General features: G+C 43.7%; 1 protein-coding gene across 1 annotated transcript; it reads left to right on the forward strand.

Annotated features, from left to right (window-relative positions):
* Nucleotides 1-16,299: 16,299 nt before the first annotated feature.
* On the forward strand, nucleotides 16,300-17,891 carry LOC132993019 (G-protein coupled receptor 151). Its single transcript, XM_061062654.1, has one exon. It carries the CDS (start codon nucleotides 16,508-16,510, stop codon nucleotides 17,639-17,641), a length of 1,134 nt encoding a protein of 377 aa, XP_060918637.1. The 5' UTR covers nucleotides 16,300-16,507; the 3' UTR covers nucleotides 17,642-17,891.

Below are 17,891 nucleotides of genomic sequence, written 5' to 3' on the forward strand. Positions count from 1 at the left end.
AGTGCCTCCGTCCAGCAAGCCTCAGTCCACCTGCAGGGGCGTGTCCAGACTTTTTTAGACTGGGGTGACCCAACTGAGGAAATAAAACACTGAATTATGTCTTTCAGTTTTCAGTATTTTATCTTCTGCAATGATCTTATGGGGAAAACAGAAAAAAATAAGACATTCCATGATGCTGTCTCTCTTAATTTGACATATTTATAAATTTTTCACGCCCTCTCTGTTTCTCCTTGTTACTTAATAAAAGTCTGCCTCGTCCGCCGACTGCAGCAATCGTCTCAGTGGCGGCTAACAGAGATCAAAATGGAGGAAGACAAAGACGAGAAGAAAAAGGAAACCTGTGTGTTTGTCTCAGAGGAAGCCCTCTCCTGCTGTCTGACTGTCTGTGCTGAATATTAAGTGTCGGCCCGGTGATTTGTCCTTGTGTTTGTCCTCCTCTGATACTTCCTCTCTGGGTGTCACATCCCCCATGAAGAGGCTAATCTGCTCCCGGCGGGGGGGCTCCTCCCCGATGAAGAGCTAAGGGGAGGGGGGGGGGTGGGGGGGGGGGGGGGTGGAGGAACACACTCAGACATAAAACCTGCTATTGTCCCCGAGTCAATACAGACCAGTCGGCCTTTACGTCAGCACGCAGGAAGCCCTTCTCACCGTGTTAGTTCGCATGTTGTGCTGATGAGAAAATCACAGTCCTACACTTTAATTTGTTTGGATTAAAGAACGTTTGATTGTACTGAAGCACGCAGGAAGAACTCTTTGAAAGACGTCTAAATGAAGGAAAATGTTTGATTTCTTAACTGACCTAAAAATGCCTTTTCCAGTAATATCAGTCGCTTATTGAGATCTTGAGAGATTTTTTTTCACTATTCACCACTGCACTGTTTCATATTTATGTAAATATTAGTCTTTTCTTATTCTGTTTATTGTTGATATTTAATGTTGTACCTGTACATAAGAGAGCACAGTCCACCGAAGTTAAATTCCTTGTGTGTGTAAGCATATCTGGACAATAAATCTGATTCTGATTCTGATTCTGATATTCATTTTATCAGTGGATAGCAGAAGTTTGTCGACTGGAAAAGGTGTCAGTACATCTCCAGTCTCTCCTGCATGCACCTGGTGTCAGAACAATCAGAAAAAACTTGTTACAAACGGGATGAAAATGTTCCCTCAAATCTAAACGACGACTTGGAAAGGCTGCAAAATCTTTAGTGCACAACTTGCACATGTGACATTTTATGCACAGACATGGCGGACAAAGCTAAATGTTCAGGGAATTATATGAAACATTTTTAAAATTGAATTTTTTGCATATCATTTTATTTTGTACACATGATAAAAATAGTGGTTCAAGGCTGTAACCAAGACTTACTTTACCTTGATGTAGAGTGACCTAGCTTAGCTAAAATCCTGAGAAATGTAAAGTAATATCTGAGTGGTTTTAGGGTAAACACCTGTGCAGGAACAAGTGTGAGGCCAGATCAAAAATACTGCGAAAGAGCCGGAAAAACTGGTAAGAAGATAAAATACTTACATGTCTTCTTTGTAGCAGCCTTGAGTCCACACTCAGGAGAGAAGACCATCCAATAAGCATGCAAATGCAGCGTTTTTGCACTAAGTTTATGTTTGTTCTGACAGCAAAATGCAACCTGGGAAATGTAGTTAATTCAAAATAGTGCGACTTAAACTAAAAGAGGCATGAAGAGAAGCTTGAATGCATCTCTTAAACATAAAGTAACATAAAGTCTAATACTCTTTTAAGCATCAACAAAATTAGCAGAAAAGGGTGCTGAAGAGGCAGATATTCAAGATTCATTCTGGATATTTTTTTCTGACCCACATGATGCCACTGTCTCCCAGTTAACCCTCTCTAAACTTCATTCATAAAGCTTCAATCTATCAGTTTGTGGTCAACAACAATCCTAAGAAGATGTCATTTTAAAGCAGCATGCAGAGAGCGAGCAGCCTCCCTGCAGTCTTTAAGGGATTGAGCTAACACAGTGGAACAAAAGAGAGGAGCAGATCTGAAGTGGAGCGAGCGGGGCTGCGTTAAACGGAGCCCGTCTGACTGTTTGATGTCCCCGGGGAACGCAAGAATCATGTAAGCCCCCTGTAATTTACTGTTTGGGGTTGCCTGGGTAGACCTAATTCCCATGAGGAGCCTCTCTCTCTCCGGGGTTTTTCTATAAAGTCAGGATTTGTAAAGCTGCTCTCGTTGACCCCCTGCAGGTCGGGAGGGCAGAGGAGCTCCTCACGACTCACTACGAGTGTGTGCAAGTGTGTGTGTGTGTGTGTGTGTGTGTGTGTGTGTGTGTGTGTGTGTGTGTGTGTGTGTGTGTGTGTGTGTGAGATAAAAGGTTGGAAACTCTGCACATGCAAGTTAAAAAAGACCTTTAGGTGTTAAAGCTGCACAAGGGGGAAACGTAACATTTCAATCTAAGTAAATGTCTCTTGATTTGCCGAAAGCTATTTTTTGTGGTTGATTGTTTTACCACAAAAACTGATCGTTTGCTTTGTAAAGACATAAAAATGTGAATCATCCATAAACCGATGCAGAGTACTAAAAACTCTCCATAAATGTTGCTTCCCCCCCTTGATAAATCATACCTCTCTACCCATGATCCTTCACTGCAGGCCCGTCCGTCTGAGTCTGACCTGTCTCTGTCCCGTTCCCCTGACTTTGGGGAGAGGGAGGGAGGGGGGAGGGGAGGTGTCCAGACGTGCCAGAGGATCCTCTAGGGTTCTTAACTGTCACGGTCAACTTCTCCCTGCAGTAGAAAGGACGAGGTCAGGATTACAGCGGACTGTTTGCTCTCCGAGGCCTCCCTGTAACCTTCAACCTGCCCTCCAAAGCGACACACTGACCGCTGCTGTCGATGCAGTCGTGAGACAACAACGACCCAGAACAACGTCAAAGCCCCCTTTCTTATTCATCCTGAGAGTGTGAGGATCTCGTCGTCTTTGTTGCCCTCAGATTAGAGGAGTCTATTTACGGCATTAGCATGAGTCAACAGCAGCATTTGGTCGGATTAATCCTCATCTGTTGCATTTCTTTACAACCAGAACGTGCAGGTTCATGTGTGTTTGCAGACACACATGATGAAGTATTCATGGCTCAGTGGCTGCAGCTGATGTCGACATGGACTTGAATATATAAAGCAACATTTATCAACACTTTACAAGTCTTTATAAACTAAACATTTTTGGGAAAACTCCTGCAAGGTTTTGCAGACTGCCGGGTGCAGACTGAACGATTTCAAATCAAAAGATGATCAATCGTGGTGATATCTGTTGTCTCATGTCATGTGTTGTTTGTGCACCACTTGGATCCAGTTCTGAAATATCTCAGCTGCTTTTTGAGAAATTGCCACACAATGCTGCAAAGATATGAATCGTCATCAGAGGCTGGATCCTATGGTGGCCGACAAGCGGAACGACTTACTTTAAGAAAAATGTTCAGCAAATTCATAAACTATGTACATTCAAAAGAAAAAGTGAGAAACTAAATGCAAGGACTGAAACGTGCTTTAGATGATACATAAAGAATGCTAACAACAGCAAACAGAAAATGCTGCAAATGCACGACAGTTTTTAAAGTTTTTGAGATCTGTGAAAACACAAATTGATTTGTTTTGCAAATGCTCTCCTGAGAAATTCCCAAGACATGATGAAAAAAAAAAACGCAGTGGAAGTAAGCAACAGAGTCCGCTATACGACACTCTAATGAGAATATCTGCCTATAATAATATTCTGAATGTTTGGTGCAGACAGTCTATGGTCGTGCTCGTGCAGCGATCACAGGTTATAGACTTCACCAACCACTCCAGGTGAATTCTCCTGATTACATCCTGCTGCGTTCTCACATCAGCTGAATTAGACTTTCTGCAGAAAATACACGAGGAGGCTGGAGGAGAAACTCCGGATAAAGTCAGAGTGACAAATTTGGCGTTCACAAATGAAGCTCAGCATGAAAACTTCAGGAAGTTTTTCAGGAGTTTTGTGCTAATTTAGTAATTTTAGTAATTTATTTTAAAGGATAGCCCCTTGAGATGCATCATCTCATTTTCGAGGGGGTCCTTACAAAACATAAATATAATCATCAGTAATACAAAATCAAAATGAAAGGTAAATCCAAAACATAATAAAAGTAATGTGCTAATGTGAACACGGCTATAGCGCATCCGCATGGATTTTTTACATGTTGACTCACAGTAAAAAATAAGAATCCATCAACATGTGTTTAGTATAATACAAAGAGCAAACCTGCAAATGCATCGAGTCGTTTAGTTTGTAAATATGTCATTAAAATGTGATTTGATGACGGAGTGAAAGAAACCTGCAAGGACATAAGAGGAGTCAGTCAGCAGCTGAATGAGAGTGTGATGACGGAGCAGACATAAACAGCTCTAATCTGATGATCAGGTGGACAATAATCTGAATTTCAGCCGTGGCCAGTGTCAAAGCCAAAGGCGTTTGTCCGTGTGCATTCATTGTCAGGATCTCCGAGGGTTATTTGTCAACACGGCCATCGCAACAGCGTCGGTAATCTCCGCGTTCCTCGCCTGTATGGACTGATTGATAATTGATCCCTGTTCAAACACGCTCTCTCCCGGTGCCACAGTTGCCTTTTGAATGCCAAACGAGTCATTCTGCCTCTCGGCCGTCTAATCCCGTAAACGAATGGGAATGAGTGTCGTCCTCTGCTGATGTCAACCTTTCACTTCTCCATTTATCTCCCATTGTTTACTGATGAGGCGCCACCTCGGAGCGGGCGGGGTCACCGACCCGAGGCCTGCTGCTCCGACTTAAAATCACAACTGCTGCATGGGAACGACGAATAATGAAGTCGTTTCACTTTTTCACAATCGACCAATCAATCAATCGTTATTTATAAAGCGTCAATTCATAACAAGTGTCATCTGGAGACGCTTTACAAAAAGAGCAAACGGGATAACATGCAGGAAGGATTTCTTCTTTGTGTTCCTCACGTTCCTGTTGTCCACACTTCATCGCCGCTGAGGTGGAGGTCGGAGCAGGTCGTGCATGAATGAGGACGGCGGTGGATGTGGGGACGACACAGTCCGATGCCGTTGGTGTCAGAGCCTTTATTTATAACTCTGAAGAATAAATCATCGAAGCTTTTTGTAAATGTACCGCAGAGACGGCTCCAAAGATAAAAAACAGTCATAGATGTTCACGCTTAAAGTCTTTATATGTGATGTTTTGATCCAGCAGATGTCGCCCTTGAGCACCAGCATGAAACCAAAACAACTTGCGCTGCATTGTTGTGTTAGCATGCTAATGCTAGCGATCTTTATTATGCTCGTATCTTCACACTGCATGTAAATTTACCTGAAATGAGCGTGATCTAGAAACACAGTTAAGCAGTGAGTACAGTATGTTATTCTTCTTTTCTCTAGTCCCTCAATTAAACAACTTTTATACACGAGGGGAGGAGTCAGCCGGCCGTCCCGGCGATGTAAACAAAGTGAAGATAGGACTCTGAAAACTCTGAAAACATCACAGACAGTGGGACTCGGGTGTTACACCCATTGTAGACAGTCATGACTCACAGAGTTATTTTCAGAGGAGATACTTGATTTATATTTAAGTGTGAAACATCACATATGAAGCCTTGAACTAGAACAGAAGCACCTTAAAAAACGACATTACGACTCATATTACACGTATGTTCAGGTGTTTCGTTTCCTTCGTAGCGCCGGCTTTTGGTTTCTCCTCCACCTTCCCGGTGAAGAGGACGGGTCAGCCGGTGATCAGGCCCTGAGCAACACACTATTATTTGTAAAGGGACGACACGGGGGGGGGGGGGGGTTGACATTTAACTTGTTATTATTTCCCGGAGAAGATTAATGATAAATTGTTCCATTATTTTTCCTTAAAAGTGAAAGATAAGGCCGCGGTCATTCGCCCTAAAGCCAGAGTGCCACCACTATGCAAAACTGACAGCCAATTATCGGGGCCTAGTTTGGGATAATGACTTTACAATGAATCTTTTGATTGAAATGTAACTCGGCCGGCCTCGGGGCAAAGTGCGGAAGAAAAAAAATAAAACACAGAGAGGGAAGGACAGAAAAGTTACAGAAACAATAAGCGCCATATGACAGCGTTCACATCTTCCTCTAGGTCTCTCTCGCCCCTCCCTCGCTCGCTCTCCTCTCTAGAAATAGCTATAGGAGGAAAAGCAGAGATATGCATATAGTGATGGAAAAAATTATTAAGTCGCAGAGGGCTCGCAGCAAACATAAATTAGCATATTCAGGGTAAATATGCAGACTATTTACGATAATAAGAGCGGATTATTCAATTCAATGAATGTTAAATAGATGAGGAAATGGTATGTGTCTTATCTAGTCAAAGCTTCCATTCATTTTAAATCGCTTCCCAATTGAACTCTTCATTTTATTCTCTCTCCGAGTTATTGTTCCCCATTCCGGCGGGCGGCGGCACCTATGGGTTCCTGGGAGATTTTTTTTCCCGGCGGTCACGTGGTTTAAGTGGCGTTCACCTTATTCAGCAGCGGGGGGAAATGGAGAGAAAGTCGACGTCACCCCGAGGCCAGCATCGTGATAAGCTGCTTTTCATTATGCACAGGGGCCCGATGGAGAACAAGATAAGCGGGGGGCCCCGCGTGCCGCATAAAGGAGGAAACATACAAGTCATCGAGATTAAACAAAAAGGCCGTTTTCTTTCCCGTAAACAAAACACATTTGGTTTCTTATTGTGCGCATTAAAACTTTCCCTTCCATCCCTTTGTGTGTGTGTATGTGTGTGTCATAGTGTTTCTAAAATGCACACACACACACACACACACACACACACACACACACACACACACTGCTCCTGCTGCAGGCTGCTCTTTATTTTAACTTAACTCATAAAACACCTTAAAAAAAAAACACAATTATTTTTAACTAAGATTTTTTTGCCGTCATCAGATCGGACAGCTGAAGAGAGACAGGAAACGCCGAGAGGACAACATGCAGCAGATCGAGGGCCGAGGCTGGAATCGAACCCACGACCCCTGCCTCTGCACATGGAGTGCGCCACACAACCGCGTGGCCATCGGCGCCACTAAACATTATTAAATGTGTCTTCATGTGAAGCATATTGGATTTAATATCAGTGTTCATTTTAGACTTTATTCCAAATTCATCGCTGTGTTTTTTAAAATCAGAATCAGCAATACTGGGAGGGAGGTGCCAGTGGCGTAGTGGTCAGTGCGCACGCCCCATGTACTTCCTGCAGCCGAGCGGGCGGCCCAGGATCGAACCCGGCATGTGGCTCCTTCCCCACTTGTCATTCCCTAATCTCTCTCTATCCTATCTCTCTGTCCTACTTCCAAAATTAAGGCACAAAAATACTCCTCCCCCCAAAAAAAGGGAAATACCTGAAGCGTCCAAAGCCTAGCGGTTATGATGCACATCCCATGCACAGAGGATGTCGTCCTGATTGCAGCGCCTGTGGGTTCGAATCCCTCCTCAGGCCTTTACTGCATGTCATCCCCCCACTCTCTCTCCTCTCTCATAAAGACAAAAAATCCCAAATACAATAAAATAGGGTAGCGGCCCCACTCAGGCGCCCACTCCTGTTTGTGCATGTGTGTGTATGTGAGGACTAACACAAACACATGTGTGAGTAGCAGGTCTCTCAATAACAGTGTAGACCTGACCCCCCCCCCCCTCAGGGATTAATAAAGTATGTAAAATTAAAAAAAATGATAAATAAAGACACCCTTCACCTTTGCTGGTCCTACTGGTTTCCTGTTAATGTCCTCATATTTATAAGTTTCATTCCTGCTGGTTTCAGTTTCTGTCCCTCCCTCACATTTATCTCTCTGAGTGTATAACGAAATTATATTCAATCAGAAGGATAAACTCCAAAAAAACAAGCTGAGGAAATATTTCTTCAGCTTGTTCTCACGCCATTCATCACAGTTTGAAACGCTTCATGTGGCTCTGGCTCCACCTAGCGGCTGAGAGGCGGAATTACAACACGGTTACAAACTGCCCTCTGCTGCCACCTAGTGTTGGTAAACGAGAACTGACGTTTCAATTATTTGAAACAGAAATATAAAAGAAGCTGGAAGAAAGATATATTTATAAATATATAAAAAAAGGAATAAAATGCGAGCAATAAGTACAGAAGTGCAGGGTTTTCTGTGCATCACTCTCCATTATCTCTGCTGTTAAACACATATTTTATCTTTTAATTCTCTGCAGAATGAGATTAGGGATTTGATTAGAAACATTGTGTTTGTTATGTTAGTCATTTACTCGCCTCCAAACACAAACGGCTGCTTTAAATCTGAGTTTGACAGGTTGGTGTTTCTGGCTTTCTTTGTAGTGAGAAGAGTCGGGGGTCACTCATCATGTTGCCTCTATGTTCCTCTAGACCGGGCACGTAACTCTGCACTTTCCCACCCCAAAATAATAATCAGTAATATCCATGTTGTGTATATATGCATCATTTATGTACTTGTTGATTAATGTAGTTATTTATTTTGTTTAGGTGAGGTTTAACAAAAGAAGATAACATGAAACAAACAGAAATATATTTCTGTACAAACAAAGAAGTGCTTTCTCTCCTCTGACACACGATGGCGCTCTTCTGTCACTTTTTATCTGCAGGTCACACATGAAGTGACATGAAGTGCACAGCTTCCTGATCATAGACCGTCTGATGTCACAACTTTGAAAACTCTCTGACACTGATCATTTTTCAGACGCAGTTCGAGCAATCACAACGAATGTCAATTCAATATTAGATCACTAAGAAAAGTTCCAGATCCAGACTTAGACGACTTTATTTATCCCAGAAGGGAAATTCAGTTTCAGCGCCTACATAAGTACTTAAAGTTATCTTAATACCCTTTTTACAAGTATCAGGTCAAACCCCCAAAGTCCAGTGAATCTGACTATAGTGTAAGTTACTATGTCATCAGACATTAAGGAAACATGCTATGCTACAAGTTTAGATTCTGCTCCTGAATGCTCTGGATTTGTTTGGACCAGAGAAGGTAGGCACTTTTAAGGCGACCCCCCACACACACACACACGGCCGTTTTGGACGCCCCTCGGTTTGCCAGATATGAGAGCAGTTATCAGGTCAATAGGTGTTGCAGCGATGGAAGCGGGCAAGAGAAGTGGTTCAGATAGAAGTGATTGTACCCGACCTAAAAAGCCTCTGCATGTTTCTAATAAGCTCCACGAGCAGAAACGTGCTCAAACTAGGATCAATATTGGAGATGCTTTTGAAAAATGGAGAGAGGTTAGAACACAGAAAGGTTTACAGACCCATGCAGAGCTGGATAAACACTGAAGCTTCAGAGTCCACCACATGGTGACCTGAGTGAGCATCCACTCTAGAGAGGAGGGGGGGGGAGACAGCTCTCTATGATGTTTAGAATTTAGACCGCAGTACCCATTTTAACCACTAGGTGTCAGAGTGACATACTGCTCCTTTAAAAAGCAGCTGAACAGCCTGAATGTGACTCACAACGAGCTCTCGCTGTCCGTGCCAGCAGACGGCAGGGAGGCCCAGCGGGCAGCAGCAGCACAGCGGAGACTCTCATCTGCATAAAAAGAATTAAAAACAATGAATCATTAAAAAGCAGATGATGAGAGTAATATCCACTAAGCTTATAATCGATACGCTCTCTGCTCCGTTTCCAGAGCACCTGCTTTCTATGTATTTATAATTAAAGATGAGGGGGGAAAAAAGAAAAGCTTACCATCCGCTCCCCCTCCCAGACGCACTATAAAAAAAAGGTGGACATTAATTATTTGCTGTTTTGCAGGCGGGAGTCTGCCCTTTTGCTAAAGGGAGTCATCTATTGAAAGCATGAAGCCTGAAAACAAACGAACGATGAAGAAGAGGTTTCCTGCAGCTGAAGCGGGGTTAAAAATGTTAAATATGTGGAGGTTATCTTTAATGCACCGCCAGCCTTCAGTCCTCACTTAGTACTTGAAATCGGTCTCAAGGCAACTTTTTGAAGGTCTAGGTCTCTGAATCAAAAGCAGTCTTGTCTCGCTCTCAGACTGGGCGGACTCCAGATTTTAAATCAAGAACAAATAACCGTCTGGGTCTCGCCCAGCCTTGACCTTGACCTTCGTCTTGTCTCGGTCTCAGAGCACTCTGGTCTCGGTTAGTGTGCGCTTCTTGACCACCTCACTGCAGGTGAAAGCCTCGTTGAGAACAGTTGTAAATGCTTTTAAATGCAGCGCCGCACTCGTCAATGTCACTTCTCTGTCATCGACCAATCACAGCCAACGGCTTGGTCAACAACAATGGCGGAGGAGGCGCTAGCCTGACCGATCTTTTCGAGGGAACAATTTCCAGGTCGAGAGCCGCTGCTGATGTCAGGACACGATTCATTTCCACCGTCTTCTTGGTGATATCTTCTTGAAAAAAGAAAAGTATCGAGCGCACAGAGATAATTAAACCGACCTGTCACTACCGAGGGAAGCAGAAGTTAAACTTCGTAACCTAGCAACAATGAGCGACAGAAAGAAGAGCTCTGAAACGTTGTGGGCGATGCCAGCACAAAAAGCGTTTTCAAGGGACACGGACTCTTAATAGAATATAATACAATTACTTTATTGATCCCAAACTGGGAAATTGTGGTGTTACAGCAGCAGAGCAAATAAAACAATATAAGAATAGATACAAAGTAAATAAGCACTTTAAAAAATAAGAATAAGAAGAGATTTATACATCAAGGATTTAACTTAACATTCTTACTGGTTAAAAAAATGAAAATCAAATACAACATTTATTCAGGCTTGTCAACTGAATGTAAAAATACTTGCTGGAGGTAAGCACTTGTAATTCAGATTTGGTGATTGTTAAATGTCTGCACCTGGATGAAGTCGATCCTGTTCAGTTTGAAAATGAATAGACGTGATTTAGCTGCCTCATCTGAATAAAATAAACTGGATGGATGGACGTCTACCTACAGTAGGGTTTGGTACTTATAGGCTACCACATACCTTCTCTTCATTCTATGTTTTATTCTCTCATCGTTTTGTTTTTAAATCAGTGGAGCTTATCGTCCGTCTGAAGCGTTTGAACTGTCAGCAGCAGCTTTGCGACTCGAGTGTTTTCCATCCACAGGTTGTTGTGTTAGCTGTCACTGCTGTCACCTATAGGAGCACGTCGATGTCAGCAGCCTTCACTCTGTCTGCTATCTGCGGCTCCGTTTGAAGGCGGCGCCGCTTGAAAGCAGTTCATGTAAAACAGGGTCGCAAAACATCAACAACAAACTGCTAATCGCTCCTCCACTTCTGAGCGATCACATCAATAAGGAGAAGGCTCTGATATGTGTGCGGTTACCTGTGGGGTAACCTTTGATCTCGCTGAATGACGCTAATGATAAACAAAAAAAAAAAAAAGGATTTGTTTTGTTTGATTCGATGAAAGCTTTTTCTGCTTCAGAGGATTCCGGACAGAAATGCATCATGGCAAGGTTTTGCTTTTTAAGAGTCCCTGTGGTCGAAAAAGTACTTTATGCTTGTTTCAACTCTGGAGGGAACATTATGGAGTTCTTACTGAGCTTTGGGTTTTGTTCATGCCCGCCCCCCCCCCCCCTCTCTCATTTCCATTATGTCCTTTTCACTGTTTTTCGTCTGTTTCTGTGAAAGCCTCGGGGGGGGGGGGGGGGGGGGGGGGGGATCCAACTCTCCCACAATACTGACTCAGAGTGGTGTATGCAGAGAGAGGGAAAAAGCAGGAAATGAAAAGTACTTTTTTCTTGTCCATCTCAGTCGGTCAGGGTTATTTCCCCACGAATAGGAGTGAACAATTACAGCCAGAGTGCCAGACGCTGAACGCAGGAGAAACGTACAAATCCAAAAAACGAACTCTATCAACCCTGAAAGATCCAGCCGAGAAACATTATTCTCTAAGATGACAAACGGTCCAATCTCACAGCACTATTCATGCACCTCTTAGAGGATAATAGCCTTCAAGAGTGACGGGATGATAACGCCTCATGAGGAGAAGATCGTCTTCAAGAGCTGTTTCCATCTCAAATGCATGAGGAGGTTTCGAATTTATGGTAATTTATTTTATTCATAGACTAGAACCGGTCTGACAGTCTGCAGTGAGGCCTCACGCCAGCAGCATTTTTTGCACTGTTGCTGCAGCTCTGGTCTTCTCGGCTTCTCGCATGTTTGCGCTCATCTCTTTCCTCTGTAGTTATTAAAGACAGAATGATCGACATGTTCCACATCAATAAATCATAAAGTCTGTCCTGTGTAAATGTGTCTCTGAGTCATGACTGTCTACAATGAGGGAGAAGCTCGAGTCCCGCTGGCTGTGTTGTTGTCAGAGCCGTGTTTACATGGACGGGACGGCCGGCTCCTCCCCTTGTGTATAAAAGCTGTTTTAGTCAAGAACTAGAGAGAAGAAGAAGAACATACTCACTGATTATTTGGATGTTAGTAAGAGTTTTTAGATCACGCTCATTCTGTGTCAGTTTACATGAAATGTGAAGCTACGAGCTAACTAAAGAGCGCTAACATTAGCATGCTAACACAACAATGCAGGACACAGGTGATCGCAGCTCAGGCAAAGGACAATTCTGCCTACTGCCTGAGCTTAATGGTGTTTAATTATGGTATGTTCTAATTCATAACTCCTCTGTGTGAACGCGAGTGGAGAGGGGTTGGAGGTTTGCCGCTGTAAGAGAGAGGAGGCTTCAGAATAGCGGAGGTGTCGTCAAACAGCAGTTTGTTTTGGTTTCATGCTGGTCCTCAACGGCGAATTGTGAATTTAAATTTAGGTTTGAAAGGAAAATGAGTTGCCAGGAAGGAACATCCCTGTTGAGTATTCCACTGGACACAGTTGTTTAGGTCATTTTAATCTTCAGAGTGTAGAACTGGTCTTGTTTCATATCTGACATTTATCATGGAGTTCCTCAGGGCAACAAACTGGGCCCCATTCTTTTTTCTTCAAACACCTTACATCTGGGTTTCTCGTTATCTTTTGAGCATCAAATATCTTTTAAAACAGATCACACAGGTCTGCATATCCTGCAGTTCATTCATTCATTCTCCCCGTTGAAAGTTATCGAACTACGAGATCGACTTTGAAACTATTATTTTAAAGTAAAAAAAAAAAGACATTTCGTTTCTTTAAGTACAGCCTTCACAGAGCTGTTATCATAGGTGTAGATTATTCTTTTAAATCCTTTTAACAGATTTATTTTCTTTCTGATTTATTATTTAGTTTGAACCCAACTTGTCTCGTTTTAAACATTTGTATAAAAATGTTTTTTGTTTTACTGCTGGTAGATGTTTTATAATTGAACACTGTGCTGCCTCTTATTTTCATTTTGCTTTTGGCTTAAATTTCACTTTTCTACAGAAAGGTCACCACCTCAAGTCAAGAAGTCAAATCCGGGGAAATTGGTCTGGTATCTAGAGAGGTGCCAGTTCACTTCCCGAGCACTGCCGAGGTGCCCTTGAGCAAGGCACCAGACCCCCTGACTTATCATTAAACAATATTATATTATTTTCAATTGACAAACCATGTTGACTGTGATGTTGTCCAGGACTCCAGGCGCTCTTCTGGTTTCTTTTCTGTGCTTGAATGTTGTCTTGTTTGACATCATGTTTTTGTTGTTTTGTTCTAGTGAAGCCAAAGACAATTTTTCTACATTGTGGAAAAATAAAGTTCTATTCTTCTAAACTTGTGAAAATATGTCGCAGGTCTTGTCATGTGGACACCCTGCAGAGCTTCACAGTAGAAGTGAGAGCACATTTAGCCTGTGTTTTTCTAGAGGCGGATCAGTGGTTGCTAATGACCCTGATTCTTATTCTTAGCTTTGAACTGTCCATAACAAATCAATTATCCCTGATTGCTGCACACGGCACATGCAGCACCCTGCTTTGTGCTCTTCTACTATCACTCTAAATACCCCCAGAGCCTTTTCTTCCTGTCCGTAATCACTGCATTGTAACGATTCATTCATTAGATCTGAAGCTCCAGAGTGGCTTTCAAGCACCTCGATCTCACAGAGCTTCATGACGCCTCACATCTTCCTAACCCCATACTGTGATGGTGGCTCCGGTCTCCTAGCAACCGGCCCTCTTAGAGGAGGTGACAGCATTTGAGTGGGCACCCTCACCTCTAGATATACAACCCTCCCTACCATCACCAGTCGCCCCCCCTCACCCTCCCCCTCCCCCTTCATCATCCGGATGCTGTGCGAGTGGAGTAAACACACCTCGCTGTGTGCTGGAGTCTGCTTCGAGCACTTCAGCTTCAGGGTCACTGTATCAGGCAGCTGATGAGCTTGAAATGTCACTTTTTCACTTAATTTATTCATACTCCAATCAATGAAATACTCTGTGAAAACTTGGAGTTAAACAGGGCATGATATGGATCATTTAAAGTTGTTTGTGAACATGACGCTGAGCATATCAAACAGAGCCTGAACGAAGCGACAAGTGAACATTCAAAATGTGCCAAGGTGAAATACATCCAGAAGGTCAACACTTTTTTTTTTTTTTTTTTTATATTCAGGTCTAATTACAGATTTTTTCCTCAACTGTTTATAGGTTCTTGTTTAAATGTCACATATATTTTTATCCCTGCATGGGTTATGTACATTTCTTGTATAAATCTATTTTTAATTGCTCAGTTTAAGTTTGATTCATCTAGGGGGATTCTTTAAATCTTTTTTTCAGGTTAATATATATGTATGGGAGGGGGGGGGTCAGTTTTGTGGTTCATTTGTAACAAATGTTTCATGTCATGTCTTTGTAACCTGCTACTGGATGATTTGAATTTCCCTCGGGATCAATAAAGTATCTATCTATCTATCTATCCTTTTCAGAGGTGGGACTAATGTTTAAAATCAACCTTTCGGGCTGTGTTGCTACAGGCTGCTAGTAGTTTTCTTTACATGTCAATTCAGCATGTTTTCCAATCTTGTATTTTAAATAGTAAATATAAACTTTGCATATCTATTTTATAAGAGAGGAGCAAAGGAAAGGAAACAAGTCCACAAACATTTGAAGACTCCGTCACAGTTTGCAGGAGTTTGCATGAACATTTTGAGTTAAGGATAAAGGTTAAGTTTTTTGTCTCTGATTAATGGACTTGAGCTTGTACATTTATTTTCTAGTCTTCTGACTACTCAAAGCTCTTTTACACCGCAGGTCACACCTACACATCCACACACTGATGGTAGAGGCTGCTGTGTGAAGAGTCCATCAGAATTAACTCATCCATTCATACACATCCACACACTGATGGTAGAGGCTGCTGAGTGAAGAGTCCATCAGAATTAACTCATCCATTCATACACATCCACACACTGATGGTAGAGGCTGCTGTGTGAAGAGTCCATCAGAATTAACTCATCCATTCATACATATTCACACACCGCCATCGAAGCAGTGGGAGCAACTTGAGGTTAAGTGTCACATTGTACATGTGGCTGCAGGAGCTGGGGATCAAACCCCCGACCTTCCCGATAGGAGACGACCGACTCGACCAACTGAGTCACAAGCTGAAACACTTCAGTCTAATTCTTCTTAATAAAGTTGATCTTCATACTACAAAGTGCTGCTGGAGCTTTTTGACCTCTGCGAGTCTTTCACTCTTCGTGCACGTTGGTAGTTTGTGAAGTTGAGCCAGAAAATCCCACTCTGCTTCTTCAAGATTTATGTATTCACCATGTTTTTTTTTTGCATGTGTGCACATATATGCCACCGCTGCATAAGTCAGAACCCCAGCTAGGCCCCCCCCCCCCCCCAGTCCAAAGTCTGCACACACCCCTGCTCCAAACACCAGAGTTTAGCATTAGTTGTGTATTTTTCAAACGTTCGGGGGCTTTTCATGTTCATAACAGAAGATTCAAGACATTACTTAAATAATCCATGTGGACCTTTTCCTCATATATTTGCTGCTGCACATGTGTTGATTTCATAACCTGACATTTTAAATGTATTTAAGGGATGTTTACCCTCTTTTGCATGCTTTTCTATCTGCTTTATTTCATGTTTTCACAGCACTATATGATTATTTAAACATGGCCACACTGCATGTTATCCATTTGTAAGAGACTCCTGTTGTTTTTTTTATTCACTTATACATTTTTATTTTAAATCTAAAAGAGATAATGTGTCACTTTGATTCCAGCCGGGATCCCTCATGAGGTTTCAAATGTAAATCACATCACGCTGCGCTCACATTTGGGCTGGCTGCAGCCTGGAGGAGCCACACTGATGAAGTGACGTGAGTGGTTGATGACGACGCTAAATGGCAGCCCTTGAAATAGCCCTACCTGGCAGCCCGCTCTCCCACTTGCTGATGCGATCACGACCCCATTAGCAGCGTTTCAGCACCGCGGCGCCCTGGACAGCTCCTCCGCTCCAGGACCAGAAAGTTGCAGGAGAGAAAGTGGAAAACAAGACAAAACACTGAATTTTGCTTTGCTGATTAGTTTTGTCGCTGGAACTTTTAAGTCACAGTTGAAGACATGGATGTTAATCGACCGGCAAATGTCTCCTTTTTCGATTTCGTCGGAGGAGTTCAACTTCTCCAGGGGGAGGACACCAGAACAGCCATCCCCGTGATCCTGATCGGGATCTGCATCTCCGGAGCGGTTGGGAATCTGCTCGTTTTGCTGATTTTCATCCGTGACTTCAGAAACGGAAAGGGCTCCGAGGTGAAAGCCCTCCTCGCCTCTCTTGCCACCACGGACTTGGTGATCCTGTTGCTGTGCGCCCCCGTGCGCGCCGTCACCTACTACAAGCAGACCTGGACCCTGGGGAGCTTCGCGTGCAGCACCACGGACTGGTTCCAGCACTCCTGTGTGGTTGCAAAGACTTTAATCCTCGCGTCTACCACGCGAGCCAAACACACCGTGCTGGTCCCGAGCTCCTTCTCCAGCCCGACGTGGATCCACGGAGCCCTGGTGTTCATCTGGATCGTGTCCATGATGCTTCCGCTTCCTCAGATGCTTTTCGCCTCTTTGGTGACACACGGACGCGACACAATCTGCGTCTCTGAGATGCCGGTGTGCGCGTCTGACTTCATGAGTTTGTTCTACAAGATTTATCCAACTGCGACCTTCGTGGCGCCGGTCATCTTCACGATCGCGTACTACACAAAAACGCTCCACGCCGCGGTGAACCACGCACCGTGCCCGCAGCACCAGAGCAAAGTCACCCTGGTTCTGCTGTGTTTGAGCGGCGTCCTGGGGCTCACGCTGCTGCCGGAGTGGGGGACTTTCACCTGGATCAGACTCGGCTACAACAAACCTCCCGTGGGACTGATCATCTTCGCGCAGGTCCTCCTTTACGCGTGCAGCTCGCTCTTCCCGGTGATCCTCATGACCATGTTCGACGACGTGCGCCAGGGACTCGTAACCATCTGGTTCATCGCGACCTGCAGAGGCTCCAAGCATCTCCCGAAGAACAACAACAACAAGAAGAAGTGTCCCCAAACGGAGGGAAACGGAGCGGAAGTCGGAGCCAACGACGTCGCCAACGCGGGGAACACGGAGAAGACCATCCCGGACGTGGAGCACTTCTGGACAGGGCGCAGGAATACGCACGTCGAGGTGGAGCAGGATCCGGTTCCGTGGGAGAGAGAAGAGAAGATGTTGTAGTGGACCAGATGTGATCTTTTATAGTGCAGTAGCTTGTGGCCCCGCAGTGCAGACCCTTGTTGACCGGCAGTAGTGGCCTGTGTGCTGTCGTGAGCTTCATTAGATTTATAAACTTTGATGTTACACACGTTTCTTTTTGTTCCTTCTTGCCTGCACAGTCCAGTGAAACACCTTTCTTATTGTACAAACATGATGCCAATGTAAATATCCAAGCTTTCTGACTGTGTGTGTGTGTGTGTGTGTGTGTGTG

Source organism: Labrus mixtus, chromosome 18 (assembly GCF_963584025.1).
Source record: "Labrus mixtus chromosome 18, fLabMix1.1, whole genome shotgun sequence".
NCBI classification, from domain to species: domain Eukaryota; kingdom Metazoa; phylum Chordata; class Actinopteri; order Labriformes; family Labridae; genus Labrus; species Labrus mixtus.